This window comes from Miniopterus natalensis, chromosome 1, assembly GCF_054644295.1.
Source record: "Miniopterus natalensis isolate mMinNat1 chromosome 1, mMinNat1.hap1, whole genome shotgun sequence".
In the NCBI taxonomy this organism is placed as follows: domain Eukaryota; kingdom Metazoa; phylum Chordata; class Mammalia; order Chiroptera; family Miniopteridae; genus Miniopterus; species Miniopterus natalensis.
The window spans coordinates 66,263,148-66,280,568 of record NC_142081.1 but is presented as its reverse complement, the minus strand read 5'-3'; the positions used below and the strand labels follow the sequence as shown (position 1 = coordinate 66,280,568).

Genomic DNA, 17,421 nt, shown 5'->3' with positions numbered 1-17,421 from the left:
GATTGCAGACTTTCTGGTTGAGCACAAGATGATTTCTTTTGATGCTTGACTGGCCCAGATTTTTCTTGTTCATCTTTTCACTGGCAGTGAAATGGCAGGCCTTGTGTCCATGGCTTATAACTGTTACATTGCTGTATGCAAATCTCTCCACTACATGACGATCAGGAGCCTTTGTATATGTATTAGCCTCGTTCTCTTCTCCTGGTTTTGGGCTTCATCTATACTACTAGCCAGTTGGCATTTACTGTTAACTTGCCATTTTGTGGCCTAATCATATAGATAGTTTTTTCTGTGACCTCCCTCTAGTAACCAAGCTAGCCTGCGTAGACACTTAGGTTGTCAGCCTACTAATAGTGGCAGACAGTGGCTTTCATTCTATGAGTTCCTTCCTTCTCTTGGTTCCTCCTACACTGTGATACTTATCACAAGTAGGAATCACTCCTCTGCCAGCATGACAATGACCCATTGCACACTGACTGGTCATATCACCATGATAACACTATTCTTTGGACCATGCATCCTCATCTATGGTTGACCCTTTAGCAGCTATTAAGTTAGTTACCTACGAAGGAGCTCCCATAAGACTTGCAGCTGATTTCTCAACAGAAACTTTGCAGGCCAGAAGGAATGGCATGAAATATACAAAGTAATGAAAAGCAAAAACCTACAACCAAGATTTCTCTACAAAGCAAGGCTATCACTTACAATTAAAAGTGAGATAGTTTCCCCTATAAGAAAAAGCTGAAGGAGTTTATTGCCACTAAACCAGTATTGCAAGAAATATCAGAGGGACTTCTTTAAGTAAAAAGGATAAAAAATGTGAATAAAAAATTCTCACTAACAAAGGCAAAAACGTAGTAAAAGCAATCGATCAACCAACTATAGAGCTAGTACAAAGGTAAAAAGGAAAAAAGTAGAAAGATCATGTATAAATACAACAATAAATTAAGGGATACACACAAACACACACAAACAAAAGAAGTAAGAAATGACAAAATCATAAGGGTAAAGAAAGTGAATGAAAATTGTGATTTTTAGACTGTGTTCAAACTGAAGTTACCATCAACTTAAAATAGACTGCTATAAACATAGCTTGGTATATATGAAGCACAGGGTAACCACAAACCAAAAATCTACTAGAGGTATACAAGATATAAAGAAAAAGAAACTCAAACTAACCACTACAGAAATTCAACAACACTCAAGAGAAGAAAGCAAGAGAATAAGAAAGGAACAAAAAGAACTACAAAAGCAATCAGAAAAATTTAATAAAATGGCAAAACTGCATGTCTATCAATAATTACTTTGATATAAATGGACTAAATGCTCCAAACAAAAGACATAAGGTGGCTGAATGGATAAAATAAATAAGACCCACTTCAGACTGAAAGACACACACAGACTGAAAGTAAAGAAATGGAGAAAGATATTTCATACAAAGTGAGACAAAATAATCTGGGGTAGCAATACTTACATCAGACAAAACAGACTTTTTTTAAAAAAAATTATCTTTATTGTTGAAAGTATTTCAGATGTCTATACTATGCAAAACAGTCTACAGTTATAATGTAATTCTTATCAAGAACCAATGGCATTTTTCACAGAACTGGAACAAATAATCCTAAAATTTGTATGAAACCACAAAAGACCCTTGAATAGCCACAGCAATCTTGAGGGGGAAAAAACAAAGTTGGAGGTATCATGCTACTAATATTGAACTATGCTAGAAGCCTATAGGAATCAAAATAGCATGGTACTGGCATAGAAACAGACATAGATTATGGAACAGAATAGAGAGCCCAGAAATAAACCCACACCAAATAATCGATGACAAAGGAGGTAAGGACATACAATGGAGTAATGATAGCCTCTTTAATAAATAGTGTTAGAAAACTGAACAGATACCTGAAAAATAATTTAACCGGATCAGTTTCTTACACCATATACAAGAATAAACTCAAAATGAATTAAAGATTTTTAAATATAAGTCTCAAAACCTTAAAACTCCCAGAAGAAAGCATAGGCAGTAAAATCTTTGACATTGCTCGCAGTAGTATTTTTTTGATGTCTCCTTGGGCAAGGGAAACAAAAGAAAAAATAAACAGATGGCAATACAGCAAACTAAAAATTTTTGCACAGAGAAGGAAACCACCAACAAAATGAAAATACAATCTACTGAAGAGGAGAAGTTATTTGCCAATGATACATTTGATAAGGGGTTAATATCCAAAATATATAAAGAAATCATGTAACTCAACACCAAAAAAACCCTAAACAATCCAATTTAAAAATGGACAAAGGACCGGAACAGCCACTTCTCCCAAGAAGACATATAAATGGCCAACAGATATATGAAAAGATGCTCAGCTTCACTAGGTGTTAGGGAAATACAAATCAAAACTACAATGAGATACCACCTCATACTTAGTATTAACAAGACAAGTAATAAGTGTTGGAGAGGCTGTGGAGAAAAAGGTACCCTCATCCACTACTGGTGGGAATGTAAAATGGTGCAGCCACTATGAAAACAGTATGAAGAAAATTTCAGAATAATCATATGACCAGTAATCCCTCCTCTGGGTATCTACATGAAAATTTTGAAAAAATTATTTGCAAAGATATATGCACCCCTATGTTTACTGTAACATTATTTGCAGTGGCTAAAATTTGGAAACAACAAAGTGTTTTTTGATAGAAGATTGAATAAAGATGTGGTACATATATTAGACAGAACACTACTCAGCTATAAGAAAAGATGAAATACTGCCATTTGTAACAACATGGATGGACCTTGAGACTATCATGCTAAGTGAAATAAGTAGATAGAAAAAGTTAAGAACCATAGGATTTCACTCACATGTGGAATATAAAACTGAAAGCAACAAATGAACAAACAAGACAAACAAAAACTCATAAACACAGACAATAGTATGGTGGTTACCAAAGGAAAAAGGCGGGTGGAAAGGTAATAAAGGGTAAAGGGATCAAATATATGACGATGGAAGGAAATTTGACTTTGGGTGGTAAACACACAATACACACTATACAATATACGGATAGTATATCAGAATTGTACACTTGAAACCTATATGATTTTATCAACCAATGACACCCCAATAAATAAATTAAAAGTTTACACAAGTCCCGGCCAGGCGTAGCTCAGCAGTTGAGAGTCGACCTAGGATCCAGGCGATCGGGGTGCGATTACCGGTCAGGACACATGCCCAGGTTCCGGGCTGCAGCGATCAATGACTCTCATCATTGATGTTTCTATCTCTCTCTCTCCCTCTCCTTTCCTCTCTCTGAAATCAATAAAGATATATTTAAAAAAAAGAAAAAAGTTTACACAAGTAAAAATTCAGTCAATTATAAATTTAGGCTAGGATTAAATATTTAAACATTTGCATCATGTAATATCTTTTTAAGTCTAGATAACTTCTGTATATTAATAATAAAACATAATAAACTGTGACAACACAAACATGAAATTTTCAGAAGCAAAAATATGTAACTAATGAAGACCTGAAATGTTCATACATGCTGCTGATGAGGCAAATGCAAATTAGGATAACAAGCTATCTTTTTTATCCATCACATTTGCAAAATTAAATAACAGTACCGGTTGATGTTACTCAGTGTTGGAAAGTGTGTGAAATAGTGCCACAGGTATTGTTTGTAGGAAAGTAAATAAGTCCAGCTTTTTGGGAGGAAAAAAATTTTTGACAACATTGTGTCAGAAATTTTACTTTCAGGCCTCTATCCTACAAATACTCACTGAGTGTCTAAAAAACTGTGAAAAAATTCAAAATTGGCACTATTTGTAACTGATAAAATAGTAAGTTATCTACATGCCCACCAAAAAAGTATTTATTTCATTATAACATACCCATTTAAAAAAATATTATGTATCAGTTATAAAAGAATTAGAGCTGTATGCAGTGCATGGAAGTGTACCTACTAAGCTCTCTCCCTGTTGCGTCTTCTGTCTTCTCTCTTTCTCTATTCTCTCTCTCTTTTCTCCCCTCTCCTTTCCTTCTCCCCTCCTCCCCAGTGGTATGGAAGTGGCAGTGGAAGAAAGGGGAGATTTTCATTCTTACTCTAGATATTTCTATAATTTAAAAAATAAGATAAAATAAAATCTAAAGTTGAAAATTCTGGTTAGAGAAGGCACTCAACATGGAGAACGTGGCGCAAGCAAAAGTGTCGGCAAGGCAACTGCAGCCCAGCATTCCTTAATGTTTCCCATCAACCTCAGTCCTGGGAACACTTGCCTCTCAATATAGCCCATCTGACATTATTGCAACTATCATAGCTTTTACCTTTTTCTTTTCTTTTTCCTGTCCATTGCCTTTTACTCTCATATCCCACCATCACCCCAACACACACATATCCCTATGTTCCATAATTTCTGTCAAAATGTTGTGATTAAAATTTTTTAATAATTCCCTTTGTGATTTGACTGTGAGTACCTGAGTCTCTAAATCCCTAAACAGCAAACTTTCCTAATGATGGCCGGTATATCCATGGGGTTCCAACTGATTTATTTATCTTCTTGGTTCTGTTGTATCTCAGATGGTTTTAGAGTGTTAGAGCGCCACTGTTCTATGATTGCAGGACCTAAGACCCTACACTCTACAGATAGAAGGTGCGTAATTTCACTTAGAACCTATTATACTGAAAGCATTCCTTCATGCTCCTGTCGTCTGTACCCACTTTCAGGATCAGTATTAATAGTAATGGTGGTATTTTTCAGTACAAAATTATATCAATTATAGAAATCAATGCATTTAGCATGGTTTTAAAAACATATGACTGCCTAAAGTTAACAGTGTTTGCCTTTTGATACTGGGAAAATATTTCTTCATGTTTTCTGTGTTTCCAAATTTCAGCAATAATCATTCATTATTTTTGTAATCAGAAAAAATTTAAATAAATAGTACAGTATAACTTGCAAAACAAATCCATTGTTAAAAACTTGCTTTTGATAAACCTGAGGTTGTTTGTTGTTATCTAGACAATAAATACTACTCTCAAAAAAATTTACATGGATTATAATTAAGGCTAATTTTTACCTGAAATTTAGTAACAATAAATAAATAATAACTATGTTGAAGAGAACAAATCCCAAATATTCATTTTTCATACAAAAACAAAATAGTAAGTCATAAGGTAAGTGGTTATGCATAACCACAGAAATTCACAGAAAGTTTATGTATTTATCAGAAGTATAATTGACTTTATTGCAGAAAATTAGAAACTATCAGTAAGTAAAGAAGTCCCAATAGTCAAAGTCAACATTTGTAAGTATTTTGCTGTCTTTAATTTTAGTCTAGTTGCTTATATAGTTTAACCTTTCTGTGTATATAGATTTTTGTCATGTGTTAAATATAATTTTTTGTCTTGTTTTTTCCCATTATTATTTAACTATTTTCAAGTTAATGAATCTTTTTGCAAACAAACATCATTTTAACAAAATAATATTTAAGTTTTGGGCTTTTTCTTCATATTACTTCTTGATACTTTCAATTGTTAGAGAACATATAAATATTGTATTTCTATTTTCTTAATTGTCTTAATTAAGAAGTATGTAATTTTTATTTTTTTATTTAAACTAACTTTTATTTAGTATAAAATTAATTTTCTTTTTTAAAACTTTTATTCTTATTGAATTACCTAAGTGAAGATATTTAGTTCATAGATTTAGAGGAGACATGAACTATGATAAGACAAAGAAAATTCACCAATATCTAAATTTGAAATTATTATATCTTAATACTTCAAAATCTGTTCTGTGTGTGTTAGAACTGTAAAACTTGAGTCAATAGCAGCTCTCATGATTCCCCAGAATCTTCAATGGACTATCACCTATTTCATCTAATGCAGTAGTTTCTTCCAGCCATTGCTCATATGAATGGATAAAATACACATACAAGCACACTCCTAGGATTGCTAATATTTTTATCTCAGAGAAATAATTTATTTTTACCTAATTTGATAGGATAGTCAAAAGACAAAGTCACCTAAATGTATAAATATTTTATAATTCTATTTAGATCATTAAAAGCATAACCTATGCCTATATGCCCATAGCTATGACTTAAGATGAGAAATTTATTGTAGACAATAAAAATCTGGACAGAAACGTGTTATAGACAATAATAAGCTATGCAGGCATTCAGGAAAGTGAGGTAAGGGTCAGTGAACTAGCAATAAGCCCCAAGTGGAATGTGATACTTCTTACAGCCATTTTCACGGGGCAGAGACCCGCAAGAGTCATCTTGATAGAAAAGAGCACAGGGTTATTATACTAGCCTGACCATCTATCTATACAGTGTGATTTCCTATCCCAAATAAAACCTCTACAGACCCAATGCCTGATCACTTAAATCTTAATTTCTACCTTCAAGTTTTATTTTTTCCTAAGGTTATGAGGAGTGTATGGGGCAGTGATGGGGATGCTCAGAGACTAACTAAAGGACTTATATATTTATATGCATAGCTCATTGACACAGACAATAGTATGGTAAAGACCTGGGGTGGGGTAGGGGCTGGATTGGGACATCTTTAATACTGTCAACAATAAAAATATATATTTAAAAATTATGCCAAAATCTCCATATGATATGGAGTTGCAATTATAACGTATGTTCTATTGGAGAAGATAACATTTTATTTTCATAATTTTTAGGTTCAATTTTTAAATTTTAAATAGAAAACTCACTTAAAATTTTAATAATCATATATATACATATATGTACATATATATATTACTATCTCAGGGAAATGTAACATATGTCTAGAGGCATTGTAAAAAAGAGAGAGAAGTAAAATACAGACTGATGGAAGAGAGATACATCAAGCTGAAGCTAAAGGTCTGGGACCAGGTAACTTCATGCTTTAAAAAAATCTTGGCTACTTCATTGTCTCAAAGTTGGAGCTTGTTGAAGAATATATTCTTGTATCAGCTAAGGAGAAAAGAATTTCTTCCAGTTGATCAATTAGGATGTAGTCTAGGGAAAAATATCTCTTGAAAATGGAAAGGTTCTTGCATTTTGTGTAAAACATCTCATCTATTTTTATTATTAATGCTCCTTGTTTAATTTCTTTGATCTAGGTGGAGCCAGGTCAAATGGAGGAAAATCAAACAGAAGTGGTGAGAGAATTTGCCCTGGCCGGCTTCTCGCAGACACCATCTATTGAGGCAGGGCTGTTTGTACTATTTTTTTTCTTCTATGTGTCCACATGGCTAGGCAATGTCCTCATCATGGTCACAGTGGCCTCTGATAACAATCTAAATTCATCACCCATGTATTTTCTTCTTGGCAACCTCTCTTTCCTGGACCTTTGTTACTCAACAATAACTACCCCTAAGCTTCTGGCTGACTTTCTTGATAATAAAAAGCTCATTTCCTTTGACCAATGCATTGTGCAACTCTTCTTCCTGCATTTTGTAGGCGCAGCTGAGATGTTCCTGCTCACGGTGATGGCCTATGATCGCTATGTTGCAATTTGTCGTCCCCTGCACTATACCACTATCATGAGTCGAGGACTATGCTGTGTGTTGGTAGCTGCCTCCTGGATGGGAGGATTTGTTCACTCTACTGTCCAGACAATTCTCACTATTCGTTTGCCCTTTTGTGGGCCAAACCAGGTGGACAACTTCTTTTGTGATGTTCCCCCTGTCATCAAACTCGCCTGTGCAGACACATTTGTCATTGAATTACTAATGGTGTCTAACAGTGGGTTGATCTCTACCAGCTCGTTTGTGGTGCTTATTTCTTCCTACACCACTATCCTTGTCAAGATTCGCTCCAAGGAGGGGAGGCGAAAGGCACTCTCCACCTGTGGCTCCCACCTCATGGTAGTGACACTCTTTTTTGGACCCTGTATTTTCATTTATGCTCGTCCCTTCTCCACTTTTTCTGTGGACAAAATGGTATCTGTACTCTACAATGTTATCACCCCCATGCTGAATCCCCTCATTTACACACTTCGAAACAAAGAGGTCAAGTCCGCCATGCGGAAGCTGTGGGGTAGGAGTGGGCTTCCCTGCAAAAAGCAGGCCTAAGACGTTGAAGTGGGTTTCTGAGAGCAACGCATCTGAGGGTAAAAGAATTCATTTTTACTAATGAGTTAGGAGATGATGGCCTAGTTGTTTGGTTTTCTTCCATTAAATTTTAATACTTCTATTTATGGCCTTATAATTAAATTAAACTTGGAAAAATTCCTTTCATATTGAACTATCCTGTCTCCTGCTTCCTTTTCTTCCCTGAAGCAAATGTTTTCTTTTTTTTTTTTTTGTCTTTTAATTTATCTTTATTGTTGAAAGTATTGCAGATGTCCCTTTTCCCCCATTGATTCCTTCTGCCCTGCACCCACCCCCACCCCATGCCTTTTCTGTTTTTATCAGCTTGTGATCTTACATTCTATCCATTCATTTGATCATATTTTATGCCACTCTTTCTTTCTTCAGTTTGCTATTACACACTGGTACAAACCACCCTCTCCAAACTTTCACAACTTTATCTCTGCCTTTCCATAGTTTTTATTTTCCTCTTGATTTTTAACTCTTTTTACTAGATGTCTGAATAAAACTAGATGAATTGAATAAGGAATTTATTTATGATTTTTTTTATTCCCACAAAATATTTAAAGGGATATCAATTAGATGAATTAGGGTGAATCAGATTTATCTAATTGTTGAACAGTAAACTAATGGGACATATTAGTTGGTTTCATCACTTTACCATACTGCTAACTACCATTTAGTAGTATAATTGACACAGCAATTGCTTAATAGTGTGGGTTCAAATGCCCATCTTTGAACTACAAGCCAAGTGAATCTAGAAAAATTGCTTATTGGAGCCCTAATTTCCTTGTCTGTAGTATGCATAGAATGATGCCTCTCTCAGTGCTCTTGTGAAGGCTAAAAATCATGATAGATAATGGATATATCTAGTTTGGTGCCTGGCTCATAACAAAGATTGACTATTATTTATTCATTAAAGTTGTTTTTTTCAATGACAGAAGATACAGCTGATAAAATTTGAAAATCGCTGATTCACTTTAATGAAACAACAGCCTGATCTATAAATAATTTGTGAAATACGTTAGAAAGTATACAAAAATGAGTCATGATATTTTCACCTTTGTCAATTATTGAAGTTTATATTCTGTCACTGTTATCATCAAAAAAGCCCTCATTGACATTGGATATCCTGAGGGTTGTATTAAGACTGATTCATAGGCTTATTTACCTTACTGAGGTTTTATAATCAAGGGTAAGAAAATTAAATTGACAGTAAAATTTATAACAAACTAGACACAAACAAAATATGACTGTAAAATACAGATGTACTATAAAGTATTTTCATTGCTTTAGCTTTTTTAGTGGATTATAGAAGCAATTTCAGCAGCTAATTTGGGTGATGAAAACAGTTATTTTTACATTTTGGAAAATAACCCCTTATCACATGTATCATTGCCAAATATTTTCTCCCATACAATAAGCTTCATTTTCATTTTGTTGATAATTTCCTTTGCTATGCAGAAGTTTTTAGTTTGATATAGTTCCATCTCTTTATTTTTTCCTTTGTTTCCCTTGACCTAGAAAATATATCAGCCAAAATATTGCTCCAAAAATGTCTGAGATTTTACTGCCTATGTTTTCTTGTCAACTGTAATGACTCATAATAAAAGCAATGTCTCTAACAAAATCTACATTAATCCATGGGTTAAGTGGTGAATTTGACTGGGATTTAAAATAGATTTGGAGGTAAGTGACAGAGATGTCAACCAATTTAAAATTCATTCATGACATCCTTTGTTGGCATGTTACTAAAACACACTTTGAAGCCTGTGATGCAAAGTACACCAGAGTCACCAATATGATTAATTTTGTAAAAGCAACACCATCTTGTAAAACAAAAATTTATTGTAATATTTTATAATGAAAGGTGTAATGATTATGAAACTATTTTGTGCCATCTAGATATTCTCTAAAAGTCTCATAGCAAAATACCTAAATAAAAAAATAGTTATTAATACTTTAGTGAGCATAAAACAGTTCATTATACCATTAATGTATAATGTCACATTTTAAATTATTTAACACTCTCTTTATAATTTCTACCTTCTGAATATGTTAATGTATATAATATATGCTTTTAGCAGTGAATTTATAACATATATAGAACAATTATTATATTGAGGATGTTATGCTCAGAAATTTTTGGAGATTATTCATCTAAAAAATTATCCACAAAGTTGTCAGAAGGAAGGTGAGATGATAGTTTGGGAGTAATGTGAGGGAGAGGAGGGGCCTGTTAAGTCAAACACGTCTACATTTACTATAGCACAACCAAACAGCCAGTACTCTCATGCCTGTTTTAATCATGCCAATGCCCAGAGACAACAACAGCATATTACAGGGCCTGAAATTAAGCATAAACCTATTTTCCTGGACACGCGAGGGCAGCAGCCTCAGTGTTTTAACAACTCCCACTGAAATTTGGATTCCCAGAGCTGCACAAAATCTGCCTCCAAAGTGGATCACATCTTTAGAAAAGAGGCAGGAAATAGTATGCAGAGTCATATACAGAGCACAGAGAGAGAGAAAGGTAGACTTTCAATATTAAATAATCCTGTGAACACATTGTGCTTCATACTGTGCCTTTAGAACAGGTAAGAGAAAATATTATAGAGTTCATTCATTAGAAGTTTAATATACTGAAGATGGTGTTTTAATTAATTTTGTGTTGGCTGGAAGGAAAGGATGTGACTTTTGAGATATCAAATCCTCTCTCACTAGGAGGTAACATAACTATTTCACAATGAGATATAACCAACAATTTTTATGAAAATTTAAAGGATATATGCTCTCGCAATTATATAGCAGAGTAAAATTTAACAGTAGATGGTAAGTTATTAAGGATGATGAATAAAATTAAGATAAGTAAATCCTGAGCATCCAGATAACTCATACCATCATCAAAAATAATGGAAAAGCTAGAAACACGTTTTTTTGCAGAATAAGAATATTTTTCTTTCCATAGTTTCAGGTATTGACAAAACATGTAAATGAGCATATCATAATGACAGTTGGAGAAGGAGCTGGTGAGGGAGATTAGTGACCAGAACTAGATATTTGGAAAATCCCTGTATAAAATTTACCATTAGAACATAAATATAAATGAGATCTTAAAGGAACAAAGAGGGAAAAGTCCTTACAAGATGTTCAAATTTAGGGGAATGAAGGGAAATGTAAATAACTCAGGAAATTTATTTTGAGTATTTTGAATAGTTGGGAAAGAATCAAGAATACTGTTTAACAAAAACAGAGGATAGTAAGTTTCCAAATACATACAGCAATCCAAAACATAAATTCAAATAGGGGACTAAGAAAATTTAAAACTAGATTAGATTGGATTTGCATCATGTCATTGATTGTCTTGTTGTGAAAGATATTTGGGTACAAGCAGCTGGATAGTAGTAGGAAGCTGTATTTAAAATACTAAATTAATATATTAAAAATAATTTTAACTAAAGAATAAGAGCAAAAGTATATAATGGTTTAAGTTTTATTAAATAAAATTTACATAGTATAAAATTCACCCATTTTAAGTACATATTTTAATGATTATTATATTTGCATAGTTATGCAACTATCACCACAATCTCATTTTAAATCATCTTTATCATCACAAAAAGAAAACTTGTGCCCATTTGGACTCAATCCCAAGCTCAAGGCGACCACCACTATACCTCTGTCTCTATGAGTTCACGTTACCTAGGCATCTCATCCAAATGAACTTATACTACATGTGGTCCGTTGTGCCAGGCTTCACTTACTTAGCATAATGTTTTTGAGGTCCACCTGTATTTTAGCATAAGTATTTATAATTTTTGAAAAACATAAAATCAATCAAGATTCAAATTATGTTTATTTTCTTAAAATGCTTATAATGAAAGAGGAAGGAAATAGTTACTTGAATAAATTATTTTTATATTAATACAATTTATATTATATTAATGCATGAGTAAGAGCAGAAATGTTCATATCCGAGTACTTAATAAAACACGTTTTGGCTCGTGCCTTCCCTAAAAGAGGTTTACATGGAAAAATTCTCAGGATGGTGCTCCTCCAGGCCCGCAGTCCATTCAGCATCCACTGCGCGCACCCCTGAAGGTGGGCCTGCAGGAGCTACATCACCTTCAGCTTTATTTTCCCCAATTTATAGGCATTATCTGTTTCTTAAAATATCTAAGAAAGGAAAGCAGTTGAGGGAATTAAGTTTGGATAACGGTGCTAGGATATTTTTGACAAGGGCCTAAGTAGAAATGAAAATAAGGTGAGAATTACAGGTTGTTGGAGAAAAGAGGACAGACATTCCTATGCACCTTCACCTCTTAACTCAGTCCCTTTGCTAAATTCATCACTCCTTCTTGTAGCTGTTCTTAATTCTTTTCTTCCTATAAATTCTCATGCATTCTCCAGTTCTCCAAACCTGTCCTTTCTGTTTACTGACCATGAGGAGTATTTTCACTTTTATTTTTTTATTTTTTATTTTAAATATGTCTCTATTGATTTCAGAGAGAGGAAGGGAGAGGGAGAGGGAGAGAGGTAGAAACATCAATGATGAGAGTCATTGATCGGCTGCCTTCCGCACGTCCCCCGCTGGGAATCGAGCCCGCAACCCGGGCATGTGCCCTGACCAGGAATCAAACCTCCTGGATCATAGGCCAGTGCTTAACTGCTGAGCCACACTGGCTGGGCTGTTTTTACTTTTAAAATGTTTTGAAGATAATAACCTAAAGCCATATCTGAAGCTGTCACTTGGAATTGGTCTCCATTCTTTTAAAATTCTTATATGCTGCTGCCTGGCGGGGCGTGGCTCAGCGGTTGAGCCTCGACCTAGGATCCAGGTGATGGGGGTTCGATTCCCGGTCAGGTCACATGCCCGGGTTGCGGGCTCGATCAATGACTCTCTCATCATTGATGTTTCTATCTCTCTCTCTCCCTCTCCTTTCCTCTCTCTGAAATCAATAAAGATATATTTAAAAAAATAAAAATAAATAAATAAAATTCTTACATGTTGCATACACCCTGTACTAAATTTAATATTTTCTTATATGGTTTATTGACATTTTTGTTTGATAATTATGTCTCTTTAGATTGTAAACTTTCTAGACCATAGGGCATTGATTCATTCTGTATAAGAGAAAGATAATGCAGTTAATTACAATATATAGGGATTCCAACATACCTATTGAATCATATCTCCTAAGGAATTCATGCAGAAGTATGAATTCAATAAATATTTAATAATTTAATAACTTAACCATACATATATACTTCTTTAATTTTGGAGGCAACATGGTATATTGGTATGAGCCCTGGTTCTGGTGTCAGAGTGACCGGGCTTCATACCAGCTTTAATCCTTGTTAGCTATGTATCCATAAGTAAGCCATTAAATACTTCTATGCCATAGTTTGCTCATAAGCAAAAATTAGGAAAGTAACAGTACTTGGGGTTGTTATGAATATTAAATGTGTCAATGTATGTGAAACACTTAGAACACAGCTTAGCACACAAAAGCCACCTACTTGTTACTGATCAATTTTGATCACTCTAATCCTATGAACAATGTCTAAAACGTTGAGTAAAGATGATTTAGTGTGATAAATCACAACCAGGCAAAATCTATATGTTAGGATTGAATTATTTCACTATTTGTTTCTAAAGCGCCACATGCATACACTTACACATAATGCACATAAGCCTGTGAACAATGGTAATACAAAGATTTGAGAAAACAAGATAAAAATGATCTGAGGCTAAGCTCATGTTTCCTGAAATTCTCAGTATACTACACAACAAAACTAAAAAGCAAAATTATTTTTAATGAATTCAAAGACTCTTTGCATAAATTAGTTTCTAACTTTGTGTTTGTACATTGTTTGTTTTAGAACCATAGAATGACCTTTGCAAATTGCTTCAGAGATATAGGACAGTACAAGTCCCTCATCTCCAAATCCTAATAGCTTATATATTGTGATAACATAATCTCAAGGAGTGACACATAAAGAAAATTGTAATTTAAAAAAGGCAAAATAAATACTAATCTAATTACTTATCTATTTTTTTCACATGAGCACATTAGTGACAAAGTCATGCTCAGTTGATGAATATTATTTGATAGAATACAGTAGAAAACAAAATTTCATTTCTTCAAATGCTCTTTAATTACTGAATAACTGTAAGAATATTGTTTCCAAGTGATGTGACCCATAAAATAATCTCAAATTATAAACAGGGATGGGCTGATATGTTTAAGATTATATGCTCTCATATCACCAACTATTATTAATTAATTAGGAATAGAAAACTATTGGTGCTAACTGTGGCTTAATTTTTTTTATTTTATTGCTTTCATATAAAAGAACTTCTGGGACTTTTCTGAACTGAGTAAATGGATTTCAAAAATGGATCTGCAGTGACTGAGTTTGTTTTACTAGGATTTCCTGGACAATGGGAACTTCAGATTTTCTTCTTTCTCACATTCTCCTTGGTCTACAGTGCTACTGTGTTGGGAAACATTCTCATTATAGTCACAGTAACATTTAGCTCCACGCTTCATTCTCCCATGTACTTCTTACTTGGAAACCTCTCCTTTTTGGACATGTGTCTCTCCACTGTCACCACACCCAAGATGATCACAGACTTGCTCGCTGAACACAAGACCATCTCCATATGGGGCTGCATGACCCAAATGTTCTTTATGCACTTCTTTGGGGGTGCTGAGATGACTCTTTTGATAGCCATGGCCTTTGATAGATACGTAGCCATATGTAAACCCCTGCACTACAGGGCGATCATGAGCCACCGGTTGCTGAATGGATTTGTGATACTTTCATGGATAATTGGATTTATACACACCATGAGCCAGATGGTATTAACAGTGAACCTGCCTTTCTGTGGCCCCAATGTTGTAGACAATATCTTTTGTGACCTTCCCCTTGTGATTAAGCTTGCTTGTATCAAAACATATACCCTGGAATTATTTGTCATTGCTGACAGTGGCCTGCTCTCACTCATCTGTTTCACCCTCCTGCTTGTCTCCTACACTGTCATCCTGGTCACTGTATGGCAAAGATCACCTGGAGGGCTCTCCAAGGCTCTGTCCACATTGTCTGCACATGTCATTGTTGTCACTCTGTTCTTTGGACCTTGTGTCTTTATCTATGCCTGGCCATTCAATAGCTTTGCAGGCAATAAAATTCTTTCTGTATTTTTCACTGTTATCACACCCTTCCTGAATCCTATTATTTATACTCTGAGAAATCAGAAAATGCAAGGGGCAATGATAAAATTATGGTTCCTACTTGCTAACTCTACACAGAACTTCTAAATTTAAGCACAATATAATTAACACTACTTTCAAGTACTATGCTAAAGGAACTTTAATAGATTATATTAATACATGGTTTTATTCTTCTTATGTTAAAATCACAACCATACAGAAAAAATTAATAATAAAATATTTATAATTCACAAATGCAATTATAACACATAACAATGATTAGCAGCCTGCAGCAAAAACAGACACAAAATCATTGAGTACTTTTACATAGTCATTCAATATATATTTACTAGTAAAGAAATAAATATGAAAAAATATGGTAAATATTATTAGAGATTTTAATAGATATAGATTGTTAATGACATTTCATAAACTTTTACTATTATTAAATGAGATACCATTACAAGTAATGACTGAAATAATGTTACCAACAAGGGGAAAATATGATTCTAATATCTTGAACAATGAGAGAAAAAAATAAGAATAAATAATTAAATTTAACAGTATAGTGAATATAAGATGCTAGAATGATTATATACCAGAGGTGGGGGGAAAAATGGGAAAGCAATTTAAACAGAACTTTAAAGAGCAAACTTGAAACCAAATGCTTCCAGAAATATTATAAGTATGCACAGTTGACTTTGTTTTTATTTTATTTTTTATTGATTTCAGAGAGAGGAAAGGAGAGGGAGAGAGAGAGAGAGATCAATGATGAGAGAGAGTCAGTGAAACCTGGGCATGTGCCCCCTGAAGGGAACCGAACCAAGATCTCCTGCATCATAGGTCGACGCTCAACCACTGAGTAACACCAACCAGGCACACAGTTGACTTTCAAACCTCCAAAGATAAAAGTAGAAGCACACATCTTGATTTTATGTAATATATAATGTAACCTTTTCTTTCCAAGAGCTTTATGTCAGACTATAGTTAAATTTGCCTCTTTCGTGCTTGTAATCCTTATTGCAATTACAAGCTAGATCTGATTTGCTTGGGAGCATTGATGAGGGGGACAGTGCCTGCTAAATTGGAAATCCCAGACTCATGGTTTGTTCATTTTAAATTTTCTCTCCCGATTCAATATAAAACATTCCTTGCATGCTCTAGTCAATAGCTTTGTAACTGATCCTAAACCACCAGATAAATCCTTCCTCCACTCATTGCTTTCTCTACAAGCATCCAGAGTGATGTCATTAAAATGCAGTTCTCAATGTTTCTTCCTTGACTAAAACTATTTCGTGGCATTCAGACACGTTCATATTCTGAACTGGCCTTAAAAAGCCTACATAATATGCCCTACCCCTGGAATTATGCTTTAATATACTCTTCTTCATAATGTTAGAGTCACATTGACCTTCTTTCGAATTCTTCAAAGCATCAGCATCTTAACTAGGACTATTTCCAGGCTGTTCCCTTCACCAGGAATGATCTACCACCTCTTCACCCAGCTAACTCCTTCTTAGAATATAAGACCCAGATAAAATATTACATTTTAGACCATCTTTCCTATAAGTCCTTGGTCAGTTTATCTTTTTTTATTTTACTCATGTATAGCGTGCTGCAATTTCCATTTTTTGTATAAAGTATGGTAGTAATTACTTGTGTAGTTATATGTTAAAGTCAGCTTCATTTTTAGGCACTAAGTTCCATGTATCTTCAATATCTAGCATACATTTTGGTGCACAGTAGTTTATAGATACATACTGAATAAATTTTTAAAGATGAAATAACTATATTCTAGCAAAATGTTACTCAATTATACTTACGACTAAGAAATTCATACACCTTTACTGTGAGATGTTATCTGTTAAAAATATTAAAGTATACAAGGGCATATGGTGTTCATATATTTCAGTAATTGAATTACAGGGATTAGAGCCTTTTAATTAAATAAAGAGAATTGAATACATGAAAAATTCAAGGCAAACGAATGAGAAGAAATAAAGCAAGTTCACCTATGTTCATTGCAGCGTTATTTGCAATAGCCAAGATCTGTAACTAGTCCACGTGCCCATCAGTAGATGAGTGGATAAAAAAGCTGTGGGACATTATATGTGGAAT

The 17,421-nt window shown here is 34.1% G+C and overlaps 2 protein-coding genes across 2 annotated transcripts; both read left to right on the top strand.

Annotated features, from left to right (window-relative positions):
• Positions 1–7,129: 7,129 nt before the first annotated feature.
• On the top strand, positions 7,130–8,068 carry LOC107526994 (olfactory receptor 4Q2). The gene has a single exon (XM_016199621.1). It carries the CDS (start codon positions 7,130–7,132, stop codon positions 8,066–8,068), a length of 939 nt encoding a protein of 312 aa, XP_016055107.1.
• A 6,404-nt stretch (positions 8,069–14,472) lies between these two features.
• On the top strand, positions 14,473–15,411 carry LOC107526993 (olfactory receptor 4L1-like). Its single transcript, XM_016199620.2, has one exon. The coding sequence runs from the start codon at positions 14,473–14,475 to the stop codon at positions 15,409–15,411; it is 939 nt and encodes a 312-aa protein (XP_016055106.2).
• Positions 15,412–17,421: the final 2,010 nt, after the last annotated feature.